The sequence below is a fragment of the Phoca vitulina genome, unplaced genomic scaffold (genome assembly GCF_004348235.1).
Source record: "Phoca vitulina isolate PV1807 unplaced genomic scaffold, GSC_HSeal_1.0 scaffold2, whole genome shotgun sequence".
NCBI lineage: Eukaryota > Metazoa > Chordata > Mammalia > Carnivora > Phocidae > Phoca > Phoca vitulina.
The window spans coordinates 60,496,338-60,523,606 of record NW_022589705.1 but is presented as its reverse complement, the minus strand read 5'-3'; the positions used below and the strand labels follow the sequence as shown (position 1 = coordinate 60,523,606).

The window sequence follows — 27,269 nt, the reverse complement described above, 5'->3', positions numbered from 1 at the left end:
TCTGTTCGTCCATCCTTAGCATGTTGACTTGCATCCTCAGGCTTGTCACCTTGTCATTGCAAAATGGGTGTCATACTTCCAGTCAGCCCATCCTTAGGCAAATAATGTCAAGAGGCAGAAAAATAATTTCTTTTCATGGATTTTTTATTGTTGTTGTTATTAGGGAAGGATGTTCTCCTGAAGTGGCCCCTCAGACTTCCTTTTTTTTTTTTTTTTTTTAAAGATTTTATTTATTTATTTGACAGCACAAGCAGGCAGGCAGAGGGAGAGGGAGAAGCAGGCTCCCCGCTGAGCAGGGAGCTGGACTCGTGGCTTGATCCCAGGAACCTGGGACCATGACCCAAGCCAAAGGCAGACACTTAACCAACTGAGCCACCCAGGCGCCCCGGCCCCTCAGACTTCCAACTGAATCTTGTTGGCCAGAGTTATGCGTGTGCCGGCGCCTAAGCCAGTCACTAGCAAGGGAGGTTAAATGATAGGTATAGATTAATCCACATTCACCCCTTGAGATCTGGAAGGACCCTGTGACTCTCATGGCAGCCTAGAGCCTGAGCCTGAACTGGATCAGAATTCTGTTACTAAGGATGAAGCAGGGATGTGCATAGGCAACCAAAAGTGTCTGCCACAATCAAGTTTGTAAACCTTGCCTCACATAATTTTCTCTGCCAGATAATCTGTATTTGGTCCATAGCCACTATAAGCTTGTTATATTATGAAAGATATATAATAGTTTTTTTGTTTACCAAAAATGTTAAAAATGAGCTATTTTAGAAATCTTTACTGGCATAAACAAATGGCTGTGATTGCCAACAGATTCTGAAATCTTGATGCCTTTATGCATTCCAGAATATTACAGTAATACCATAATTATTTTTATTAAGTTCAGTTAGCCACTGTATAGTACATCATTAGCTTTTGATGTAGTGTTCAGTGATTCATTAGTTGCATATAACACCCAGTGCTCATCACATGTGCCCTCCTTAATACCCATCACCCAGTCACCCCATCCCTCCACCCCACCTCCCTTCTGTAACCTTCAGTTTGTTTCCCAGAGTCCAGAGTCTCTCATGGTTTGTCTCCCTCTCTGATTTCTTCCCATTCAGTTTTCCCTCCCTTCCCCTGTGGTCCTCTGCGCTATTCCTTATGTTCCACGTATGAGTGAAACCATATGATAATTGTCTTTCTCTGCTTGACAGTGCCATAAATTTTTATCTCATTCTCCTATTTATAAAATGGATTTTCTCACTTCAGATACTTTCTAAAGTTATTTCCCAAGTACTTTGTAGTGTTTGCAAATACTATAAAGTCACATCCCATTTACCTCAGTTGGATAGTTCTAAGATATAAGCAGGGCATGTAATTAGACTCCTTTTACACAAACTTAGGGAAGTCAAGTTAATTTTCCAGGGCTTCCTTACACCTAAGTGGCAGCAAAGTAAGTACTTGAACCCAGGTCGAAGACAAGCTAGCCCTGTTCCAGTTACTTGACATAATGGCATGTATCAGTATAGTGCTAAAAACATTGAAGATGATCTGTTGAATGAGAGTTCTCAAGAAAACATTTTAAGTAGGGAGAAAAAAAAATTTTTTTTAATTATCATCAAATTTTGGTTTTTGGCTATTTCTTCTTTTTGAGTTGTCTGTTCAGTTCTTTTGTCCATTTTTCTGCTGGTAATAGTAATCTTTTTGTTGTAAGAGCTATTTATATATTAAAAGTATTTACTTCTGGGGTGCCTCGGTGGCTCAGCTCTTGATTTCGGCTCAGGTCATGATCTCAGGGTCATGAGATTGAGTCCTGTTTCTGGCTGTGTGCCATGGGTGGAGCCTGCTTGGGATTGTCTCTCTCCCTCTCTCAAAAAAAAAAAGTACCCCTGTTCTGTTATTCAGCATTCTTACTTGGCGGTTTTTAATTTCTGTGTTCTTCAAGAGTGATAAGAAGTTGGTTGCACCAAGTCAGCACATAAGCTTACCTACCAGTCTAACCATATTTAGATTATGAACATACATAGGAAGGAAATATACATAGGAAACTGTTTACTTAAAATGTAAACTCTGGAGTCTGATTATAAACATTCTAAATGTTAGAGCCATAATGTCCTTTTCTAAGCTGTGTTCTGTCAGTCTCTTATATAATCTTTATATACCCAGCCACAGTGGTCAACTGGTTAATCCCTGTCACACATATTTCCTGTCTCTGTCTTTTTTTTTTCCCCTACCATGTCCATGTCTTGTTCTTCTGTTTTCTCCTGTATTACAGTCGTAGTCCTATCTAAGGCTTTTGTCTAGTGCCATGTCAGTGAATCATTTCCCAGCTCTGCCCTCATTCTGGTCCCCCAGCAGAACATGATCTTTCCCTCTCCTGAACTTCTAGGAACTTTGAACATCTCTTGTATGTTTGTCACATTCCACCTAAAATTTATTTTTTTTTTTGAAGATTTAATTTATTTCTTTAGAGAGGGTGTGTGAACGTGCTGAGCAGGAGTGAAGCATAGAAAGGGACGGAAAGGGAAAGGGGAAGAATCTCAAGCAGACTCCGTGCTGAGCGTGGAACCTGACACAGGGCTTGATCCCACAACCATGAGATCATGACCTGAGCCGAAACCAAGGGTCGGGCACTTAACTGACTGAGCCACCCAGGCACCCCAATATTCCACCTAAAATTTAAATACTGATGGTATTCTCTCATCCTTACCTTTGCCTTCTCCACAGCATTTAACACAGGATGTTGAATAGAGTAGATACACAGTCATTACTAAATTTAAGGGAATTTTTGTTTACTGTGGTGCTCCATAATGAATAATTTATAATCTGATAGATATCAAAAACAATGCTTACATTTCCTAATGAAATTCTTCTCTTTTTAATTGGTTGTTCCTAATCTTTCTCATTCCTTCTTTCCATATTCCAGTTTCTTATTTTTTTCTCCTCTGCCACATTCCTAGCCTGTCAGCATTTTTCTTCATGGGCTCAGCCCCATTGTAGAAAGAGTTCATTGATTCCCATCTTTATTCTCTTATTTATTCCTTTAATGCTCACTTAAAAATTTCTTGCTGTGTAATAGTAGTCATGAATGCAAGTGTAAGTGTGGTCCTTCCATTATTTGAGAACACAGATGCATAAGTAGATAAATTGCCTAATACAACTAATGATCATAGAGAAGCAGCATTAGAAAGTGCACAGACCCCTCAGTGTCAGACCCAGTTTTGAATTCCACATCAGTATGGAGCAGTGAAAAAATTTCTCTCTCTTTGAGCTTCATTTTTCTTGACTGTAAAACAGGGATAATAATTTCTTCAGAACAGGATTGTTGTACACTTTAGAGTAATATAATGTGTGTGTCATGCCCCAGCAGGTAGTAGGCATCAGAGGGTAGCTACTGAGTGTAGTTTGTCATTGTTATTCTGATTCAGGAGCTTTAGGGAGATTGCACAGAGGAAGTGACAATCTGAACATTCAAAATCTGTTCTTTGTTTCCCATCTACTGGGCAGGTTAATGGGCATATCTGAATCAGAATAGTTTGGGAAGTAGGTATCAGAAGCATGCCTGGGCAGTACGTGGTGGGTATTACCATGATTGGAATGAGATTTTTTGGTTTTGGGGTTTTTTTGTTTTTGTTTTTTTAAAGCAATTCAGCAATCTGTTTATCTGTAGTGGAATTTGATCCTGAAGGGTCAAATGTGTATGTTTTTCAGGTAGTTCTTCCAACATTCATTCTTGAAAGAAGATCTCTTTTAGAAATGTATGCAGACTTTTTTGCACATCCGGACCTGTTTGTGAGGTATTTGAACACCGTAGTTTCCAATTTTTAAAATGTTACTCAGTAACTTTCTGTTTGTACAGGATAGATGGATTCCTTTTTTCCTTTTTACCTTTCAGACATTTCTGAGAAAAGGCATTATTTTGTTTATATTAGATGCCTGTTTGCTTAGATTATATGGTGGTGATGTTGTCAGGCAATCAAGTTAGACGCTAAAAAATCTTGAGAGCCCATTAATAGGTAGCCAGTGTTTATAGAGCCAAGGCTGGAGGTTATTTGATGCAGGGATTGGTAATCACTGTTTTTACTATATCCTGACAAAATTCAGTTATCTGAATTTAGCAATCCTTTCTAAAGCACCTGGTGTTTGCCAGGAAAGAAAAAGTCAGTGTCTGCCCTTGAGGATCTTACAGTCTAGTGTCCAGATTACAGACTGACTCATAACTTTTAAATATTAGCTTGCAATAGTAGATATATGTGCAAAGGGGAAAGTAAAGTTGGCACTGATTTACAACGAGGCGAGTTCACATCGCTTTTCAGCGGGAGCAGGAAATTTTTCTTTATAGCTGGGTGTTATAATCCATCTTCTCTGATTGCATTGCTTGGCCTTGGACTGTGGTTTACTAGAGCCAGATACAAATCACTTTGAGGTTTCATGATGGGTGGACACATTGGCTGACACTGGTATACAGTTGACCCTCGAACAATGTGGGGCTTTGGGATGCTTACCCTCCCACGTAGTCAAAAATCTGTACTTTTGACTCCCCAAAATCATCACTAATAATAGCTTGCTGGAAGCCTTGCTGATAACACAAACAATATTAACATATTCTTGTATGTTATATGTGTTATATGTTGTATTATTAGAATAAAGTAAGCTAGAGAAAACATTAAAATCATAAGGAAAAATACATTTACAGTGCTTTACTGTATTTATCAAAAAGTATCCACATGTAAGAGGAACCACATAGTTTAAACCTGTGTCATTCAAGGGTTAACTGTATACATTTATCAAATTCATCGACCCAAACACTTAAGACTAATGTGTTTAATCATGTATGTTATATCTCAGTTTTAAAATCTCTTGGTCCTGAGTCCTCTCTGCCTGGCTTACGGTGGACCATGCCGAGGAGTGCAGCATCAGCGTGTGTCCTGTCAGAAAGCAAGACATTAAATTTTGTCTTTCTGCCTTGCAGCATTAGTGACCAGAAGGATGCCAGAGATCGAATGGTTCAGGTTGTGAAATGGTACCTCTCTGCCTTTCACGCAGGAAGGAAAGGATCGGTTGCCAAAAAGCCATACAACCCCATTTTAGGGGAAATCTTCCAGTGTCACTGGACATTGCCAAATGATACTGAAGAGAATGCAGTGAGTTCTTTACTGATGTTTTTAGTGATCTTAAATTGCATACTGATTCATTTTATTTGGGGGTAGATAATAATGGTAAAGATAGTAATCAAAAGATGGTCAGCACCCACAGAAGAACAGTGTTGTTGGGTCAGCATACTCTAGATATAGTGAGCAGGGAAGGAGTGGCATGAGATGAGATTCAGAGATCAGGTAATGCATGGCCTTGTGGGCCATAATAGTAACTTTGTGGCTTATCAAGATTGCATTTTTGTTTTAAAAAGATCACTGTAATGATTTTGTGAAAAATAAATCAGAAAGGGGCAAAAATAGAAGCAAGGAGACCACTGAGGAAGTTTTGGCATTATTCCAGAGAGACATGGTTGATTCAAGCTGTACTGTGGAGGTAGTACTTACAGGTGGACTGGGGAGGTAAAAGAAAGGCAACAGTCAGAGATGAACCCTGCATGTGGGCTTCAGCAATTGGTTGCTGCCATTTACAGAAAAGGAAAAAAATTAGATTTGGGGAAGGAAAAATCAAGAACTCTAATTTGAAATATAAAGTATGAGTTATACATGTAAGTGGAGTTGCCAAGTAGGGAGTCAGAATTTTAAGAGTCTGGAGTTAAAGGGAGAGGTTTAGGATAGAAATGGGGCTTTTAGAGATTTTAATATATTTAGATGGCATTTATCGGAATTAGGTGAACTTACCTAGTAAGACAGCATAGCTAGAAAAGAGTGTAGATATCCAGACCTGAGTCCCCAGGGCCCCAACATCTAGAGATTGGTTTGAGAAAGATGACCAAGAAGAAAGACTCAAGCAAATGTGAAGAGGCCCTAGCCCACAGTGCCTGGCACATAATAGCCTTTGAGCACACCATGAAATCTCCATATCTCTCCCTTTCCGTGTAATTCATTACATGTGGTCCTTACTGAAGACAGAGGCAGTGTAATGTGTCTGTTCTTACTCATTTGGCGGACATTGATAAGTGACTCATCTGTGCCACGCCTGGCTCTGGGTTAGGCAATCGATGCTTGCCTTCAAGCATGTCTTAGGGAGGTCTAGTCAAGGGAGACGGACACAAAGCTGTAATTCTAGTAGTGAAATTAAGTGCCATAATAAAAGTATGTGTAAGGTGGTTTGGGTGTGTGGAGGAGAGAACAGTTAACCACCTTGGGAGGCAGAGACTCCGATTGTTAGATTATCCACAGTGTCACTTGTGTTTGCACATCAAAAGAAAATGTTATATTTGCTTACAGGAGCTAGTTTCAGAAGGACCGGTTCCCTGGGTTTCCAAAAACTGTGTGACATTCGTGGCTGAACAGGTTTCCCATCATCCACCCAGTAAGTTACAGAGCTCCTTTGCACCATCCATTCTCAAACTCTTCTGTCTAAAGAGGGTCGTTAAAAGCTCCATAGCTGGGGCACCTGGGTGGCTCAGTTGGTAGTGCATGCAACTCTTGATCTCAGGGTTGGGCATGGACCTACTTTAAAAAAATAATAAACAAAAGCTCCATAGCTGATTTCACTATAGTATTGGTTTTATGGCTGCCTGTATCTTTCTAACCTTATGAAGATTGGTTCCTCCTACCTGTCTCTTTCTTGTGTAAGTGCCAAAGATTCTATTCATTCCACTGATTGTGTGTGTAAAAAGCAGGGATATGGGAAGCTAACTTGTCATCCTTCTAAAGTCATCTTAATACATAACGAGCTGTGCTATAGAGACCCCAGCAATTTTGAGAGTTTATATAAATAAGATGTAGTCTCTACACAGTATATTCCTGACATAGTGGAGAGAATGCATATCCTTAATGTCTTATTTGCTCAACAATGTTAAGACTGGAAATACTGGATGGGCCCAGGTTGGGGCTGGGGCAAGAACATGCTTGCTGACCAGAAGATTTTAAGCCTCCAGGATTGCTACAGCCTCATGGTTCAGGGAAGTTCCTGCCTGTATGGCCCTAAGTGGTGCTTGCATTGGGAGAAACAGTATAAAAGGCAGTTACATACTTCCTGGCCTCATTTGAGGCTATTCTTTGAGGGACACAAGGATTTTCCCCATGACGCCTGTTCTTTCTCCAGGTTGAGTTGGAGAGGTGACTCTAGCTATGTAGTGCACTAATTGAAAATTTCTGTTCAGTTTCAGCCTTTTATGCTGAGTGTTTTAACAAGAAGATACAATTCAATGCTCATATCTGGACCAAGTCAAAATTTCTTGGCATGTCGATTGGGGTGCACAACATAGGGCAGGGTAAGTCTCTGGGCATGGGGTATACTAGAGTGTTAATAGAATTTTATTCTAATATGTGCTGGACCCTTGTCTAGTGAGGGGAAATGGCACCAAGAAAGCCAGACTGGATGTCATTGTTTGCATATAAGCATATGTATTGGGGATGAGAACAGAGGTGGGAGGGTGCAAGATTGATTTTCCTTAAATTGAATGGAGTATCCTGGAGTATCCATCAATCAGACGATAAAGTCTTCTGGCCAGTTGACACTGCTCATCAGAGATTCTATCCCTTCTCTCTACAGGCTGCGTCTCGTGTCTAGATTATGATGAACATTATATTCTCACATTCCCCAATGGTTATGGAAGGCAAGTAGAGCTGTGTCCATTTCCTCTGATCAGCTGGCAGCAGAGGCTGCTGTTCCTTAAGCTACACCCCTCCTTTCTGTCCTCTGAACTGTCAGCCTTACCTGCACTTTTTTTTTTTTTGCAGGTCTATCCTCACAGTGCCCTGGGTGGAACTAGGCGGAGAATGCAATATCAATTGTTCCAAAACTGGCTATAGTGCAAATATCGTCTTCCACACTAAACCTTTCTATGGGGGCAAGAAGCACAGAATTACTGCTGAGATTTTGTAGGTATTTTGTTTTTCTGCTTCAGTTCTCTTTTGCTTCTCTGAAATACTTTTGTCTTGAACTGTAACTTTTATTAGGAATTGACTGTTTTAATGGTTTTGTTTGTAAACTTGTTTCACATCCTGTATGTTCTGTCTCTTCCTAAAATCCCATATCAGAAGGAGACCTAAAATCTGGGTTCAGAACAGAAGTCAGTCATTGATTGATGGGATTTCCTTCCTAGGAGCCTGAGAGGAGTCTTCCCAGATTGCCCAGCTAATGCAGATCATGGATTCCTGACTCAGTTGAAGCATGGGCTAGTCTGTACAGTAGACGCTATGATGATTCCCACCGTAATGTCTCCCAAATCCTCAGTCCTTTTTTCTGTGCCTTTACTAGGGAAAAACAGTAACCATCACATCTTGGCTTGGTTTCGTCTAGAGTCAGATGAAGACAACTGTGCTGTCTCAGTAACAGTCAGTTGGGTGGATTCAGAATCCGCCTGGAAGAGGAAAATCTGCAGGACTTTGTCTTTCCTGAGAGGCCGCCTTGGGAACAGTGTTACAGATGGAAGATACATGACTGATTAACCAGTTTTCCAGGGAAATAATTGGGATGACATAATTAGCATCCAAAAAAATCTTGAGCGGGAAGGACCATGAACACATGATGAAGTTTACTAAAGATCAGTGTAAAATCTAAAAAATTACTGCAATCAGAGAATATGGGTAGAGCTGAGAGAGCAGCACAAGTCACCACTGGAATGCATCTGCACCCCCAAAATAGGAGGTGTTGGAAATCAGGATGTCCAGAACAAAGACATGGGTGGGCCTGCTTCTCAGTGTTCCTTTGAGGTAACCAGCACCAGTAGGAGCTGCTAGCTCAGCAGAATCTTCTGCCAGTAATAGCCATATATAGTAGAAAGACTACCCTCAGAGTTGGGAACTGAAAGAGCGCTTGGTAGACTCTTCAAATAAGGGATCTGAGCATGAGATGAAGGATTGTACTAGCTAAGTGGCTGTCAAAAGTTTTTGGTTTCTGGACTCCTTTACACTTAAAAATTACTAAGAGCCCCAAAGTGCTTTTGTCCTACATCAGATAATATCCATTAATATTTCTTATATTAGAAATTAAGACAAGATTTTTTTTTAAGCTTTTATTTATTTGACAAAGACAGTGAGAGAGGGAACACAAGTAGGGGGAGTGGGAAAGGAAGAAGCAGGGCTCCCACCAAGCAGGGAGCCCGATGCGGGGCTCGATCCCAGGACCCTGAGCCAAAGGCAGACGCTTAACGACTGAGCCACCCAGGTGCCCCAAGATTTTAAAATATTTATAAATAGGGGTGCCTGGGTAGCTTCGTTGGTTAAACATCCGACTCTTGATTTTGGCTCATGTCATGATCTCAGGGTTGTGGGATTAAGCCCCACATCAGGCTCTGCGCTCAGTGTGGAGTCTGCTTAAGATTTTCTTTCCCGGGCGCCTGGGTGGCTCAGATGGTTAAGCGTCTGCCTTCGGCTCAGGTCATGATCCCAGAGTCCTGGGTTCGAGCCCTGCATCAGGCTCCCTGCTCAGCGGGGAGCCTGCTTCTCCCTCTGCCTCTCTCTCTCTCTGTCTTATGAATAAATAAAATCTTCAAAAAAAAAAGATTTTCTTTCCCTCTGCCCCTCCCCCTGCTTGCGCGCGCACACGTTCTCTCGTAAATAAATAAATCTTTAAAATATTCATTTACAAATGACAATAGCATTTTTATGAAAAAGAAGAAACTTTTCCAAAACTTGCCTTTAAAACATTTTTGAGAGGAGAGGCATAGTACATTTTCTGAATTTTGCAAATCTCTGATACAATTAGTAGAAGACAGTTGGATTCTCCTACTTGTCAGTCTCTGGCGTAGCGTCTGGGAAACACTGTACACTTGCGGGGAAAAGAGGGTGAAAAAGGCAAGTAGTGTCTTAATATGATGAAAATAGTTTTGACCTGGGAGTCTTGGGAACCCTCAGGAGTCCCCACCATACTTTGAGAAGCACCGCACAATGACTTCGTAAATGTGGGATTCTACCATTTTTCTTCCCTATTGTCCGCCTTCTCCTAAAGCCCCTAAATCATAGAGGAAACTTGTTTCAGTCCCGTGATGACAGCTTGCATCCTACCCGGTGTATTTTTCTATTTCTGACCTCTTTTATAGCCTCCTCCTGTGTTTATGCCTTACCCTTCCTAACCTGTTCTTTGCTGTGATGCTTAACTTCCCAAATTTCATACCTGCCATACATACCATTGTCATGTCCAAGTAGAGGCCTGTTGGCGTTTTTGAGGAAAGGATCCTTCCTCAGGAAAAGAGGTCAAACTGTTTGACCTTAGGACCTCAGGATACTTTGGACTGTTTGACCTCAGGATCCTTCCTCAGGATGAAAAGCCTGGTCTCCAGTGTTAATCCTTAAGTGAGACCTTCTCTGACCTTCATTTCAACACTTTTGCCCTTGATCTCCATTGCTGACCTTAACTCCCCATAGCACTTACCACCCAGAATCTCAGTGGCGAGGTCTCCACAACTAGGCTGCGAACAGCTTGAGGGCAGGGACCATCCCTCATCTTTTGCGGCCCCAGTACCCCCAGCACAGGGCTCTCTTGCTCATCTCCTATCCCCTGTTCATGGGATCTTGAGTTCTAAATTAGCATCTTGTTTAGGGGCCTCATTCTTAAGAGTTGGCTCAGGGAAATCCAGTTCCACTAAGCTGCTTTTACCCCGAGACTTCAGTTGCTCTTCCATGTTCTGCTCCGACCAGATTCTTCGGTAGTTATCAACTTAAGACTAACAGAAATGTTTCCTTTTCTATTTAGTTCTCCAAATGACAAGAAGTCTTTTTGCTCAGTTGAAGGGGAATGGAATGGTGTAATGTATGCAAAATATGCAACAGGGGTAAGAAGCTATATTTTACACTTATTTTAGGCTACATTAAATTGTAGCCTTTCATCCAGAAATTTAAATACCAAGGCCAACTCTAATGCCATCTCTTCAGGGAAATCCTTTTCTTTCCCCCACCTCTTCCCCAGTAGTACAGTGAGTTTTATTTTCCCCTCTCCTCTCAGAACACTCAGTATATGTAAAAAAAATATTAACGCTTGGCATATAGTAAATATCCAGTAAATGACAGCTATATCATTAGAATGGGTGGTATGTTTATAAAATTAAGTGCTAAACTAATTTGTGTTTGTATACACAACTTGACTTTTTATAAGAAATGTATTTAGTGCCTGGCACCATGGATACAGAAATGAGTAAGATAGTCCTTGATCTCAAACTTGCAAACAGTACCTAATAAAAGTAGGAGGAAGGTGGTATGGGATTAACAGGAGGAGCCAACGAACTGGATTTTGGACTTGGAGAATTTGAAATGTAAAAAGCACTTCAGCATTTAGCATTAGAATTAGTTTATGGGTCTAATTTCATAAGAGATTAATATTGAGCATATAGCACATAGCCACATTGAAAACCTCTGTTGAGCTTCTACCAAGACTTAAGATACACCACTATATTTTAAGCTGAAGGTAGCATATGAAACTCACTGTCTGTACATCCTATTCCTATGTGGGATTTGTCTATTAAATCTGTTAAACGTTTCTAGGAAGAGTTGACTTTTCCTCCCAGAACAGTTTGAACAATAAAACATCTACCTACCTCTTATTTTCTAGGAAAATGCAGTTTTTATAGATACCAAGAAGTTGCCTATAATTAAGAAGAAAGTGAGGAAGTTGGAAGATCAGAACGAGTATGAATCCCGCTGGTAAGAGGACTTTGCTAGAGCTATTGTGGCGATGTCCTTGCTAATGGCTAGGCAAAGGCAGGGCTGGGTTTTGGAGACACAACAGCAGAGTATAACAGAGCACAGACTAATTCTGAATACCTGGGTTCATATGGAGCTCCACCACTTACTAACTTTTTAACCATGACTGTAAGCTAGCCTCTCTTTGCCTTCTTTCCTAAAATGGGAACTACCTCAGAGTTGATGTGAGGACTGAATGAGATAAAGACGTACTATATATATGATGCTTGGGATATAATAAGTATTGTGTGCAGACTTATCACCATCTTTGTGGTTTATAAGAGAAGGCAGTGAGGTTCCCAAAAGACCCTCAGGTCTTTTCGTTGCAAAAAACTTTTTAAAAAAAATTTCATCCCGAAGTATTTCAGTATGTATCTCTAAATTGACTTAAAAACCACTAGCCACAATATCACACTTTGAAAAAACAAATCCTTGGGGCACCTGGGTGGCTCAGTCGTTAAGTGTCTGCCTTAGGCTCAGGTCAGGATCCCAGTCCTGGGATCCAGCCCCACATCGGGCTCCCTGCTCAGCGGGAAGCCTGCTTCTCCCTCTCCCACTCCCCCTGCTTGTCTTGTTCCCTCTCTTGCTGTGTCAAATAAAATCTTAAAAAAAAAATCCTTAATATCATCAAATATCTAGTTGGTATTCAATTTTCCAGTAGTTTCAAACATATTTTTCCTTTCCCATTTGCTACAGTAAAATCAGGATCTATCCGTGGTATGAGAATCACACACTGAAGTTCTTTGTTTAGCATATTAGTGCATTTAAGTGAAGGAAGAGGATCTTACAAATGATTACCCAACTGTTGTCTCTAACTTGTTAACAGTCTGCTTGCCTGGCCTGCCTGCTCGTATTTATAAGTGGAAATGTATAGAAATTTGTGCTCTGCTCCTCACCACAGGGGGATCTTAAGCATGGCCACTTCTCTGGTCCCTAGGTGTCTTCCCTTATAAAGTGACACTAGACTTACCTAGTTACCATCTTCCAGGCCTTGAGAAGAAGCCACATCTCTTACCCCCATAAGTCTCTGCATTTTACCTCTTGACCCTTATGCTCTTGGTTCAGACTTTCTCCAGATTTCATTTTTCAAGGGAGTTTTTCTGAAACGGCACTTCTTTCCCCTGATCTAACCCTTTTGGTTTATACTAAAGGAAACTCACACCCTAGAAAGGTGAATGATGAACCCCCAAAGTTGCATAGCTAGCTAGAGACAGAGCCAAAAGTAAAATCCCAGATTTCAGTTGTGTTCTTTCTTCTCTGTAGTCTGTACCATGTATCTAGCTTTCTGCCCGTCCTTTATTTTCTTCCTTTGACACTAGCAGTGGAATCTTCTGAGTCCATTTCTCTGTCCTTTATTCCAGTGCCTTGGTACCACTTTAAGGAGATTCAGTCTGTGAACTACACTTAAAACCGTTTGACTTACACTTTCATTATGCTATATTCAGTCAGGCTCTAGACTTTCAGTCTCCAGTTTGCTAACTCCTCTGTCCATCTAGTACTCAGTGCCTTGACTTCTTTTCTTTAGCCTTTGGAAGGATGTCACTTTCAACTTAAAAATCAGAGACATTGATGCAGCAACCGAAGCCAAGCATAGACTTGAAGAAAGACAAAGAGCAGAAGCTCGGGAAAGGAAGGAGAAGGAAATTCAATGGGAGACAAGGGTAAGCTTGATTGGGGAGCCGGCCCCACCCTACCAGCTGCTATTCCCCCTGAACTCTGAGCTGTAAGTCATTCATTCATTTCAGTGAATGCTGAAGTAGTGAACCACTTTTAAATAAGCATAGTGATGAACAGGGTGAGCCCTGGTCCCTGCCTGAAACTCACTTTAATGTAGTGAGGGGGAGAAGACATGGAATAATAAAAAGTATGATATTATTTGTAGACATACAAAGAAGGTGAGTAACTGAATTCTCCCCCTTTCTTTTACAGTTATTTCATGAAGATGGAGAATGTTGGGTTTACGATGAACCATTACTGAAACGTCTTGGTGCTGCCAAGCATTAGGTTGGGAAATGCAAAGTTTACATCTGACGACCAGGGCAATAGGCATAATTAAGCAACAATCTTCCTTTGGGAGAACCTATTCACTCCCTTCTTATTGCAGTGGTTCCTATCTCAGGGATACTGGACTTTCTGATGCAGATGAACAATTAAAGCGAGAAAAGCTTCCCTTTTTTCCTTTTCTGTGGCAGTTACAATTTTGACTTCAGTCCTGAGAAAAACTTCAGGTTTTGAAAACAAGATATCTGCTTTTTTCCCCAAACCCCATGCTTTGAAAAGCATTTATAAATCCCGGTCTTAAACCTTGCACACCTAGTACGGCTGTTAAGATATACATCCACACACACACATATATATACACACACACACCTGATGCCAGATTTTTCATAAATACTCCATCTACTGTAAATATTGGTTCCTCTTAGTTGTTTTAGAAACTTAGTGCAACGTATTAAAATCAAGTGTTAGGAAATTTCATGCCCTCACCTATAACTTTTGTTTTGGAATTGGACTATTATTAAATTGTATCTAACTCTGGACTATATTTAATTATACTCAGTGCTTCTTAAGGCTTCATAAAGTAATTTTTCCAAATTTTTTTTAATGTGTTTCTTTTATTATCTGGCAACCTTGAATCCAGGAGCTAAGTCGCTTTACACAAGGACTCTCCTAAAACAATGGAGGGTCCATCCTTTTTCTCAACCCTCCCTTATACTCTGTGTTCTGTGTTTAGCCCCCACCATGCTATTCTATTCTCCAGAGTTCCTTGAACTCTCATACAGCACACGTAGGGCTCCCAACATTTTATCCAAAAATATTTTATTGCCTTAGAGGGTTTAGGAAGAGGGTTTTAGATCCCCACCCCACACTGAAACGAACAAAAAAGAATGCCACAGCACCAAATGGCTCATTCTGTAGGGCATTACAGAACTATCATCTATCTTTATTTAAAAGTACATTAAACACACACACACACACACACACACACACACATGTATTAGCACCTAGCATTTAGGCACTAAGATATCAGTTACATAGGGCCTCTCAAGGTTCTTCATGTGGGAACCAGGACAGGCCAGGGCTTGTCAAACTGTTCCTGCAAGCTTTTTGGTCACTTGGCACACCCTGCTACTTTCTATCAATCATCTGCCAGCCACTACAGTAACTCTTGGTTTGTTAGTCACAATGTGGGGGGTAGGAGGAGTATAAATCAAATTCTATGATAGCAGTGCAAAAATTCTATGGCACTAGTAGTAGTGTAACTTCATAAAATACAAAAACACATTTTTAAATACACAATGCTTCAGGCCGACGAGACTGCAGTTTATTTGACTATTTTATGGTAGGGGAGAAGGTTAAGTGTTGATGTGAAAGCCCTGATATCAGTAATGGGGATGGTAGAGTCTACCAGCAGAGGAGAGGATGGCAAGTAGGTCAGCTGCATCACTTCACAAGAAGAGTTTGAATCCTCACCAGAAGGGGAACCATCCTCTTCTAGCTCATACTTCCCAAATCCAACAACCTGAAAGAAGCCAAAGACTTGCGGTGAGAAATATGCTGACCAGATAGGGGCAAAGACCTGTTAGAATTTCTAGTCCCAATCCAAACTCGGAGGGTGGTAACTGGGCTAAATGACTGCTCTGGAAAGGACAGAGCTACAGCTTAGTTCACCATACTCACGTGAACGCTGAGCATTTTACTTCCTGGTCCTCTGTGAGCCTTGAACCAGTCGACTAGGTCGGATTTGGAGAATGACTTCAGTGCTTCAATCTTACAGGGGAAACGGAATACAGGAAAAAAAAGAAAGCTATAAAAGACAAGCAGTACATTTTCTAAAAAGGTCATTATTTAACAAACACACACCCTAGGCTAGAACTCTTTGGTTCTGCTTAGCACCTGAGCATATCATTTTATTCTTCCAGGTTTCATGTTGCCCTCAACATTTTGCACCAGAGAAGGATGAAAATAAGCCTCTGTGACACACCTTTGTGTGTTTCATAGCAATAGTTAACGCTGGCAAATAAGCAAGAAAGGGTAGTAGACGCTGTAATTACAGCTGAGTAGTACACACGGAGCCAAAACCCACCATCACCTTAGTGTCATACCTCGGGTACCTGCTAAGGGATACTCTGGCCTGAGAAAATACAGTAACAATTGAAACAGATGAAGAGAAGTTTGTCTTCTAATAGGAAAACTGGAGCACCTTATGAGCTGGGCTGAAACCTCTTGTTAAATGACCCTTTTGCTTCAGTGTCCTTTTGTTAATTTACCACGTAGGGTTATATTATCAAAGAGTGTTAGACTGCAGGTCCCAGAGCTCTTTTTGTAGGTTTTATTACTTTGGGCTAAAAGCAGTCAAAAAGACCTAACACCCAGAATTAATAAAGCTGGAATTCCATAAAGACCAGAAGTTCTCAATTTTCTTTAAATAGCAGAAACCTTTTTTCCTCCACAAATCCTGTACTGAGCCTCAATATAAAACGATTACGTTACACAAAAACAGTACCAATACAAAAATGGATCAGCTCTCTTCCACACAGTATTGATTTGCTTGAGACTGTGACTCATAAAATCAGGAGTCCTGGTCAGGGCTCTGATACTCAAAACTGTGTTACTGCTACCTCATGGGCAAGGCGATCAAAGAGATACTGCTGTGTCACCACTTCGTTCCAGTTCCTATCCACCTCCTCCCCAAGGTGGGTATCCTCGCATTCCTTCAGCTTGATCAGAGCTGTGACCTATTCCACCAAAGAGAGAGACCCTCAGGTATAGCATCACACCAGTGGCCCCAGAACACACTTGACCCTGTTCGGTCTGGTCTGTGACAGACCTGCTACGATCCCTTCACTTGGGACCTGCCAGCAGGATGGGGAGGGATGAAGCTAGGAAGACATTTTGGTCACGTTAAGGTGGGGCTACAAAACTCAAAAACTGGCCAAAGGAACAAAAGACCAGGCCAGCGTACTCACCTGGGTGTTGAATGCTTCCTCAGTGAGGTTCTCGATCTTCTCCTCAAAGCTAGAAAGAAACTCTTCTATCTTCTTATCAACAATTTCAGAACTGAAACAAAACATCTTCAATTAAAAGTCAGCAGAGGGCAACACTTCTTTCTGCCCACGGGTCCTGTCCCCATGCTTTAATAAAACCACCATTTTGCACCAAAAGGCAGAAACCTGGTCTCAAGCAGAATGCAAAGGAGAAAAAGAGCTAAGGTATGTTTCTAAGAAAGAGACTGAAGTATTTTCTTCCAGGCCTCAGTACTCTTCCCCTAAGCTGAGTGAGAGAAGAGAACAGAAAAGGACCCAACCCCTAACTCTAGCCCAACTTCTGATATCCTCAACACGGAAGCAATGACAACCCATGCTTGACCACTCCAAAGCTGAGGACCAACAAGACTTGTACCCTGGTTCTAGCATAAATGCCAGGTCACGCATCTCTGCTTTTCTTGTCCTCAGGCCTGCCTGGAGAGAGGAAACACTGGCAAGCCCTGCACAGTGACCACAGGACACCAAAGGACTTGAGTTAAGCCCCCTAGGACCACTGGAACCATTACTGATCTGTCCTGGATCAAGCCATCTATGACCCCCCCCCCACCCCCCCCCCCCCCCCCCCCCCCCCAGCTGTGACTAAGGGAAGCAAACCCTATTGGGTCAGAGTTGCCTGAGGTTTAAGGAAGCACCGACAACCTCCAGGCCAAGAATAATAATAGTTGGGCCCATCTACTCACTTGTATTTAGTTGCCTGAGTCCCCACGGTGACAGAGAATCCTAGAATCCCAGATGTGTTCCTACAGGTAGGGTAAACATGGTACCTACAGCCAGAATGAAAAGTTCTGTGAACTCAGGTAGTCCCCAGGGCCCTGCCCTCAGAAACTACAGGTGAGTGGGAAGGGTTTCTGCACATCTTAATTGGACCTGGAGGTCCTGAAAGAAAATCCACAAATGTGTATGCATCTACTTCATTCTCAGGTTAGGGTGTCCACCCCTCTCCTGAACTGAGGACTACACACTAGCTTTTTTCCTTATCTTTGGAACTTGACCAAACTAAAAACCTGATCATAGTCCAAGATGCAGATTCTAGAAGTTTTGACCAGTCAGTATGACTCTAAAGCATGGAAGGACCAGCGAGCTCTGAGAGGCTGCTCAGTCAGGATATCTGATAAAACTCAGCCTGCAAAGTAAGCCCCAGACCTTTATTTGAGCTCAGTGCTCTTTGCCAGCAGACTTACCCAAGGGTCTGCTTGGTTCGAAGGAAGTCAAAACAAGGCTCTTCCATGTGCATCTGTAATTCAACATACTACCCATCAGCCCAACTCCTCCCAGCAGAGAAACCTCCATTTCTAACCCCCAAGTGTTCCACATAACCCCAAAGTCCAGCCTCCCTTACTGCCTTCTTCCTAAATTGCCCAGGCGCCCTGTCCATGCTCATACCGGGTGAGAACACTAAAAACCATCTCACCTACCAAACAGGCCTCTGACCCCTCCCAGGTCCCTAGCTCCCAGGCAGAAAGGCTCCTGAACACATCAACTCTCCTTTATTACAACTTACCACAAGCAGCTCCATAAGAGTGTATTCTTTCAGACTCCTGGCACCTGACTGAAAGGAGAGGTTGGTCAGACCAACTGAAAATCCAACGGCTTACAGGACTTTTTAAGAATTCTTGGCAACCATTTATTCAGGTATCCATCCCATTCTTCTCTTCCCCCAAGAGAGCTGATCACACCCTCTATTGCCATACTTTGAACAATTTTGTTGATGCATGTGCCTTCCCACTTAGACTATCTGTGAGGACAGAAATCACACTTGATCATTTGTATTCTTGGCCCTTGCACAGGACTGCAGGCCGACATGGAGGTGAGTCTAATAATACCCAACCTGTCAGCTCCTGCCCGAAGGACCCGAAGGACAAAACCTAAAGTCAAGTACTTGCAGTTCAAGGTCCTAAGGAGAAGAGCAGGAAATATTTGGGATCAATGAAGGGTATGTGGACCGATTCCTCAGATAGAAAGGGTATGAATAGAAGCTTCTAAGGCCACACACAGGGACCCAAACCAGTCAACAAGAGAAATACCTAAGAGGCAGATACCACACTTGGGAGACCACACCCTGGCTCTCCTGAAGAGTAGCAAAATAATGCAGTTAGAATGAAAGAGAGCAGGCCAGCAAGCAAGGATGCTGCTAGTACATCCCACAGTCAGGCTCTTGTAGGCTCCTCTAACAGACTCATTTCTGTTCCTTCCCACTTCACTAGAGGAGGAGGCTAAAAGGCTGTGTGCCCCCCGAGTCCTGTTTAGTCAGACAAGGAGATATCCTGTTCAAAATGCTCTCTGGGAGGAAGGAAGTGGTTCCCTAAAGAAAGCTTGTTTTAGAAGCTAGTGCTAAGAGGTAATGGATAGAAAGCACCTCAACAGACAAGGTCTTACAGTATGAAATCTCACCTATAACGGAAAGTACTATAGATTTTGAGCAGAACACTGGAAATGTGGACAGGGCTAAGCACGGCCAGGCCATATCATTTATGGAACTTTGGAGCCTGGTAGTCATTTCAGCTTCAAATAAGCTGAGAACAGGGCGCCTGGGTGGTTCAAGTTGGTTAAGCCATCTGCCTTCGGCTCAGGTCGTGATCCCAGAGCCCTGGGATCGAGTCCTATATCGTGCTCCCTGCTCAGCGGGGAGTCTGCTTCTCCCTCTCCCTCTGCCCCACCCCCCTGCTCATGCACTCTCTCTCTCTCAAATAAATATAAAGAAAAAAATCTTAAAAAAAATAAGCTAAGAAACTGGATAAAAGCAAACAAACTAAGTAACTATAGCCAGAGGGAGAGAGGCTCCACAGACAAGCAAGGTCTCTCCTATGGGAAGACTTAGGTCCAAGGCCAGAAACACAATAAAAGGACAAGGTGAGAGACAGTAAGGCCTGCCCAAAGCCCAGAACAGGCGGATCTTCACAGGGCCTGACAGAGAAGTGACTTCCTCATGCAGGACACCCAGGAACCATAGCAGCAGCTCACTATAGGAGCCCGAGTTTAGGAAGTCTGAGGTCAGTCTGGACGGGCACAGGTCCCCACTGTCCTAGAAGTAGGTGGGATTAACCACAAGCTATGGGCCAACAGAGATTGTTGCAAAGCTCTTCCTTATTTTAAGCCCCATCCCACCTTTCTAGAATGGTGTGGAAAGAACACAGGATCTGAGGACACAAAGAATAGATTCAAGCCCCAATTAGTATGACCTCAGGCAAGTAAGGGACTCTGGACCTCAGATTCACCATCAAAAGAGAGGTGATAAATCCTTTATCTCAGGTGCTTTGAAACTTTTAATTATGATTCTGGTAGTCATTCTGTTTGCTATATATTGATTGCTTGGCTGTTTACTTTTGTCTCTTTTTCAAAACTGTCTTTTTAACAAATGTCCTCCTGCTACTTGAGGTTTTGTCAGGGGAACACGTAGGAACTTCCAACCACTCTTCAGTCTCTGTCCCTCTGGACTAGTAGTTGAATGATTCAATGAAGCCCTATGATTGAAAAAGGACCCATTTCGCTAACCGGAGCAATTTTTTTTTTTTTTAAATATTTTTTATTTATTTATTTGACAGAGAGAGAGACAGCGAGAGAGGGAACACAAGCAGGGGGAATGGGAGAGGAGAAGCAGGCTTCCTGCGGAGCAGGGAGCCCGATGAGGGGCTCGATCCCAGGACCCTGGGATCATGACCTGAGCCAAAGGCAGACGCCTAATGACTGAGCCACCCAGGCGCCCCTAACAGAAGCAATTTTTAAAAGCAATTGCTTCACAAGGACAAATGACCCTAAGGATAAAAACGACAGAGGCAACTGCAAAAGGGCCTTGAAAGTCATAGGGTCACTACTCCCAGGTACTTTGGACCTTCCACCAGGCTTTAGTGCCCTAAAGGTACTTAGCCATGAGGACGGCTGTGTGTAAAGGGGCTATAAACTGACCTGGTAGTACACAGTGACTTCAGAGTTGGCATCACCCTTGTTCAGAGCTCTCACTTTGCACAGATGGTGGCCACTAGGCAGCTCTACCACCTGGAACTGCACAGGCATCTCCTGCTCCAGAGGCCTGAAGTTCAGCTTGCTACAAAAGAATGAGTATGGATCACTGAGCAGTGCCTTTATCCTCTTGCCCCCACCCACAAACTACTGTGAAGAGGAGGTCAGGCCATCCACAGTCCCTTCTGAATTACTTTGTTTACATGACGAGCCTCAAAAAAACCTACCACAAGGAGCATCATCCATTGTGGATTTAGTAATAACTGAGCTGTGGCTCAAGGCCCTCCTGCTGGTAGGAATATACAACTCCTACAGAGAAAACTCAAACCAATACTCACTCAACAACATATTTCAGGAAATCCATTGATTCCTAGGAGGCAAAAGAGAAAAAAATAACTATAGCAGGCTCTCTTGACATTAATTTCATCCAGAACCAACTAATACCAATATTCTAATTCTTTAAGAAGCCCTGGATAGCATGAGGAAAGCAGATATAGTCTGTCAACAACACTGATTATGATTGTTGAAAATTAAGGGGCTCTCAACTGAACAGCTCCTCCTCTGCTCTCCCATTGGCATTCTGTTTACCTGTACATGTGACACGCTCAACTTAACTGTTCGGGTTAGCCCACTAGGCTGTGTCCTCTATGACACTTGTGACTGTGTTTTCAAAACCTCGGTCTATAAATATGGAACGTGGCAGAGAGAGAGCAATAGAACAACACTTAACACTTAAGTGAATGCATCCTCTCCCCTCTCAAGACTGCTGTTTTCTTACCTATAAAATGGGGGATAAAAGGAGGGGTCAGCTCATCTCTACAGTGGTTTCTACCTGGAGCAATTCATGGTACTAAGTCCTCTGGACCAAAAGGACCCCTGCCCAGTAATTCCCACTGTGCTCAGAAAAGCAGGCAGCTATCCTGCTCCTCTCTATGTGGGTTGAAGCTTTTAAACTTCTTTCTGTGGGGAGGAAAGAAACTAAGGCTGGTTTGGGGGTTGGGGAATAAAGACAGCAAGGAAGTAGAGAGGAGACAGCAGCCAGTCTCAAGAGTGGCCAGTATATATCCCATCAAAGGGCCAGTGCTGAGAAACTGGGAAGCCATGAAGGAAGGAAGATGGTCAACAGCCAAATAATTTAGGGAGAGTCCCAAACAAGCATTCTTAGCTGGAAAAGGCCTTAAAGATCCACAGACCTATCCCACTCAATATATATCAGAACAAACTCCTCATATCCCCCAAACCTATTTTTCCTACTCCTCCACCAACCCACTGGTTCAAGCAAGAAATCCAGGCAACATCTTAAACCCCTCCCTCCTCTAACACCCCCACATCCAACTAGTCACTAAGTTTTGGCCATTCTCTACCTCACTATTTCTTTCATTTACTTTGCCTAGCCTCAGCTTCATCATATTTCACTTCAACGTGTGTGTGTGTGTGTGTGTGTGTGTGTGTGTGTGTGTGGTAAAAGCACATAACAAAGTTCAGTATCTTAACCATTTTTAAGTGTACAGTTCCGTAGTGTTAAGTATATTTACAATGTTGTAAAACGGAACTCCAGAACTTCCTCACCTTGCAAAACTGAAACTCTATACCCATAAAACAACTTGCCCTTTTTTACATCTTCCCAACCCTTGGTAACCACAATTCCACTTTCTGTTCTATGACTTTGACTACTCTGGATACTTCATATACTCTGGAGTCATGTCAACTCTTATAAAAGCCTCATAACTGGTCCCTGCATCCTAACAACAAATCCCTTTTAAGATGTTTCACTGATTTTCCATTTACTACAGGATAAAGCCCAAGCTCCTTAACTTGACACACAACCTTGATATACAAGTTCTGCCAAAGTGTGTGTGTGTGTGTGTGTGTATACATCCCTCACCACACCCCAGAGCTCCCACTTTAATCTCTAAACTATTGTTTCCACACACAATCTTCAACAAATAACCAATACCGTATATTTACCAAATCCATTTCACCCCAAGCCCTGTCCATTATCAGCAGTCTTCTCATTAAGAAAGTCTTGCCCAGCATGCGAATGGCCGTGATATGTCAAAACTACAGAACCTCCCTTTTTGGAGAACTAATGCAATTCCAGAGCCCAAAACAGCATTCAGACCTAGCCAAGAGCAACAGAGCACCTCACACTCACTGTGCTTGTGACATTTCCTTGTACCAGGCCTTCAACAAAGAGCTGGGATTTGAACTCCTTGACGAAGCTCAGCAGAGACTCAAGGGAAAGGCCATCCATCAAAGCCCGGTACTTGTCAATCATAGACCAACGGGCATATTCCAGGATTAAAAGCCGCACATCTCTATTCAGAGGGCAGAAAAAAAACAGTTTCATCATTTTAAAATGAATCTTAAGGTAAAAAAAGGTTCGGTTAAGTTTCTATGGATGACGTGTTTCTGAAGAGACACAACTTCTATCATAACTTAAGATGGGAGAAACAATGTCATAATCACCAAAAAGCATTTAAAATTACATATACAAAATTATACATAGATTTGCTCACTGGTACAACTCACTTATCTGTCTCAATTGCAAAATAAAATGTTTCACATTAGTTGTCAGATGAGTCACACACCAAATTTAGAATTATTACTATTTTTATTTGAAATCTCATTAACATTTTATTAATTACTAGAGGCCAGCATTATGGGAATCTATTACTGCAGTAACAACATAGTATACATAGTGGCTCTAGGCCAGAATCAGACTAACCCCTATTCCTCACCAGCCCCCAACTCCTCACCACCCCCACTTCCCCTCCCTCCTCACACTAAACTATTTGAACTTGGCAAGTTGCTTAACATCTGTGACTCAATTTCTTCATTTGTAAAACAAGGGAAATAGTAATGGCTACCATTATATGGTTTTGGAAAGAATTAAATAAATATATACATATAAACGTTTTGTATCTAGCAAATAACAAATCTTCAATAGGTGTATTAGTCCACCACATTTTAATAAAGTAGTGTTCAGGAGTTACTGGATACACAACACAGGGCTATTTTTCATCATACTGATGGTTCCAGACAACTCTCCTTTCCAACTTATATTTGCTTATTAGTTTTTATAACTTTCTGTGACCAGATTATCAGTGATTACAGGTCTGACTCTTAACTGCCAACTGCCCTGCTTTTGAATTTTGTTCATTTATGGGCTCCTTATAACTGTGTCAAAAGGGGGAGTGGAGGGATGGGGTAACTGAGTGATGGACATTAAGAAGGGCATGTGGGGTGCCTGGGTGGCTCAGTCATTAGGCATCTGCCTTCAGCTCAGGTCATGATCCCAGGGTCCTGGGATCGAGCCCCACGTCAGGCTCCCTGCTCCGCAGGAAGCCTGCTTCTCCCTCTCCCACTCCCCCTGCTTGTGTTCCCTCTCTCGCTATGTCTCTCTCTGTCAAATAAATAAATAAAATCTTTAAAAAAAAAAAAAAAAAGAAGGGCATATGATGTAATGAGCACTGGGTGTTACGTAAGATTGATGAATCACAGACCTGTACCTCTGAAACCAATAATACATTATATGTTAATTAATTGAATTTAAATTTTAAAAAGTTAAAGAACTGACCATGAAATAAACAAATAAACAAATAACTGTGTCAAAAGTAGGGCCTCCATATAAGATTGTGCTGTTTACCATTTCTAGATGCCCAGCAAGGAGGTCAAGCAGGGCTTGCAAGCCATGTGCACAAAGGGCTGTGTCTGCTCAAAGGGAACTTTCTTCTCCCTCCCACAAAGGCTCTACCTGCTGAAAGCAGGCACCCAAAAGGGGTACCTTTTCTGATTCACACAGAGGTACATCTAGGCTACCATTAGCCCTGGATAAAAGAACAGGCTCTAATGAAAAGCTCAAAGGGTTATGAGCAGAGGGTTTAAGCATTATTATACAGACTGTCAGAAGCCTTTTTGCTCTCCTCTGGAAACTTGGCTGAATTCTGGATAGTTGCATTTGCCAGATAAGTGAAAGGTTAAGCAATTTAACTCAACTACCTCATCACAACACCCAATATACTAAAATCAGCAGTAAAGCAATTTTGAGCTATAACAAAGCCAGCACTTCTTTAACTGTTATTTACTTACAAACTTCGGAAAAAAACATCCTTGTTTACTTTTAGTCTCTAAGTATAGTAAGTAGGCTTATTTTAGTCCTACTCAGACAGCTACTTAAGCTGGGTTTAGAAATCCTATAACCCAATGGATGGTCTCCTAAACCACAGCCAATTCTAATTTGTTTGAAAAATAGCACTGAAACTACAGCCTCATTCCCCACACCTAACCCCTACAAAGGCAAATACTTTCAGGCCTTCAAAATATAAGCTGATCCTATGTATACCCACTTGGCCAGAGTTTCGGGCTTGATAAGGATGTTAAAGTAGGTCTTCTTCAACTGCTCAGTTATCATTGTGAAGACAGCTGGTGTGGAACTGAACTCCGCTAAGTAGTCAATAATGAGCTGAAATAGTAGCTAAAAAGAAAAGAAAGAAGCACTTTAAGTAGAGAAGCATGAAATCCACTATTTTGGGGGCAGGGATAGGAGGGAATGCTTCCCATTGGTTTTTACCAGGGGCCTCGCTTGGAAATAGGTATTTGTAGGAATACTGGTGACTCAAAGGATCTTCAGGAGCTAAAATCCTCAGTAACTGTGAAATGTGGAGCAATGACTCCTTTTTTTTTTTTTAATTTTCATGAGTAGTCTTTTTTTTTTTTTTTTTTTAAAGATTTTATTTATTTATTTGACAGAGAGAGACACAGCGAGAGAGGGAATACAAGCAGGGGGGGTGGGAGAGGGAGAAGCAGGCTTCCCACCGAGCAGGGAGCCTGATGCGGGGCTCGATCCCAGGACCTGGAATCATGACCTGAGCCGAAGGCAGACGCTTAACGACTGAGCCACCCAGGCGCCCCATGAGTAGTCTTAAACTTAATTTTTTATTCAGCATCTCCACTGCCCCTAAATGTGACTTTAACTGGGAGGACATTACATTTATATATTAATTTTGGAAGTAATGACAACTTCCTATCAAGCTGTCCTATCCAGTGTTGGCTGCAGAGAAACTGAGGCTGTATTGCACGCATTGCTAGTAATTAGTGACTGCGTTGCTCTTACGTGTGGCCCAAGTCACAAAAGCTGTCACCGGCCAAGAAAACATAGTAAACCACGTTAATAAACATTTCTTTCTATGTATAGCAACCCATGCATAAGCCTCTATACTTGGTGCTTTAGGGGCAACAAACATAAAATTTAAAGCTCTCTATGAGCAAAACAGAACACTTGTACTTACAGGTAGTTTGTGGTTGAATCCTTTCACTCGAATAATTAAACCATGTTCTCCAGCTACCAACTTATACTCTAGCTGGGCCACATCCGCTTCATAAGCTGGCTCCGCAAGGTTATGGGTAAGGATATTGACAAAGATATCAAAGAGGACCACACTGAGAATATAAAATGCAAACAGCACCATTAATTGGCAAGAAATAAACACAAACAAATGTGCTCTGGAGTAGGAAATTTCACTTTTAGAAAGACAATGATTACACTACTCCAGAATGTAGTTCAAAGGTAAATGCAGCTTACCCACGACTCAAGTTTTGTAGGCACATTACAGAACACCTACCTTCAGCAGTGCTTCCCAATCTTTGTCATGTTATGCATACATGTAAAATGTTAATGCTTATACTGAAAAATGGGGTAAATGTAAAAGGCATAAAAAGCAACTGGCCCAAAGGCTCTAGCCATCCCTGCAGCCCAGGTTTTCTGACTGACAAAAATCTAGGATAAGGGAGGCGGTTGATATATTTTTTCAAGTGGTATTAATAAATACTAGTGCTGCCTGTCATTCTAAGGTTAGATTCCACAGTTTAAGCAGCAAAGGAAAGGAAGAAGTACGCTAACATTTCTTGAGCACCTCCTATGATTCAGGCATATTTTAGGCTCTGACCCCCCACAGTACAGTTATCTATATAAATAACGAGTTATTTGTTACAAAGTATAATCAGATTCCTTGCCAGTTTCTAAATATAGGATCAACAGATGCAGTTGTTCTCATTACAGACTGGAAGCTAATCCAAACTCATTTCTAAAGAACTTTCTCAATCCAGTAATACTATGACTACCCTACGCTATCAGCATGCTTTATAACTGGGTGCTGGAAATGGAGCAGCCACAATTCCATTTTAATGTTTAATATCAATACAAATAATTTGGGGCACAGAAAAAAATACACAAATCAGCAGCACAACTCAGTACGGATAGAGAAAATGATAGAATGATTCAGAATGAAACAAACAAAATAGTTTTTCAATAAGAAACATATTTTCCAGTAAAGAGGACAATTGCTTACTTTGCTGCAGACTTCTGTATCAAAGGTGAAATCAGATGGAAACGTATATATGCTAAAAGAAAAAAAAAAGGTAAGAAAATATAAGCCAGAGGCCTCAAATATTTTATACATCTGCTATATGCCCCTAACATCATGTTTTCTAAAAATTC

The 27,269-nt window shown here is 41.8% G+C and overlaps 2 protein-coding genes across 9 annotated transcripts in view; one reads left to right on the top strand and one right to left on the bottom strand.

Moving 5' to 3' along the window:
- Nucleotides 1-14,303, top strand: part of OSBPL9 (oxysterol binding protein like 9) — a 183,447-nt gene extending 169,144 nt beyond the window's left edge. For all 7 annotated transcript variants that reach the window (XM_032429168.1, XM_032429160.1, XM_032429151.1 and 4 more), the window contains 10 exons: nt 3,694-3,779; nt 4,955-5,126; nt 6,366-6,450; nt 7,247-7,357; nt 7,639-7,702; nt 7,827-7,967; nt 10,783-10,861; nt 11,635-11,726; nt 13,291-13,426; nt 13,695-14,303. In XM_032429168.1, the coding sequence (XP_032285059.1) occupies nt 3,694-3,779; nt 4,955-5,126; nt 6,366-6,450; nt 7,247-7,357; nt 7,639-7,702; nt 7,827-7,967; nt 10,783-10,861; nt 11,635-11,726; nt 13,291-13,426; nt 13,695-13,769 (1,041 nt within the window). In that variant the 3' untranslated portion in view covers nt 13,770-14,303. The remainder of the gene's footprint in view (nt 1-3,693; nt 3,780-4,954; nt 5,127-6,365; nt 6,451-7,246; nt 7,358-7,638; nt 7,703-7,826; nt 7,968-10,782; nt 10,862-11,634; nt 11,727-13,290; nt 13,427-13,694) is intronic.
- A 440-nt stretch (nt 14,304-14,743) lies between these two features.
- Nucleotides 14,744-27,269, bottom strand: part of NRDC (nardilysin convertase) — a 107,727-nt gene continuing 95,201 nt past the window's right edge. For both annotated transcript variants that reach the window (XM_032429127.1, XM_032429133.1), the window contains 13 exons: nt 27,121-27,172; nt 26,062-26,212; nt 25,120-25,247; nt 22,926-23,088; nt 21,109-21,140; nt 20,717-20,855; nt 18,315-18,362; nt 17,995-18,047; nt 17,494-17,577; nt 16,736-16,826; nt 16,388-16,504; nt 15,447-15,536; nt 14,744-15,288 (listed from right to left, as the gene is read on the bottom strand). In XM_032429127.1, coding sequence (XP_032285018.1) covers nt 15,091-15,288; nt 15,447-15,536; nt 16,388-16,504; nt 16,736-16,826; nt 17,494-17,577; nt 17,995-18,047; nt 18,315-18,362; nt 20,717-20,855; nt 21,109-21,140; nt 22,926-23,088; nt 25,120-25,247; nt 26,062-26,212; nt 27,121-27,172 — 1,346 coding nt within the window. In that variant the 3' untranslated portion in view covers nt 14,744-15,090. The remainder of the gene's footprint in view (nt 15,289-15,446; nt 15,537-16,387; nt 16,505-16,735; nt 16,827-17,493; nt 17,578-17,994; nt 18,048-18,314; nt 18,363-20,716; nt 20,856-21,108; nt 21,141-22,925; nt 23,089-25,119; nt 25,248-26,061; nt 26,213-27,120; nt 27,173-27,269) is intronic.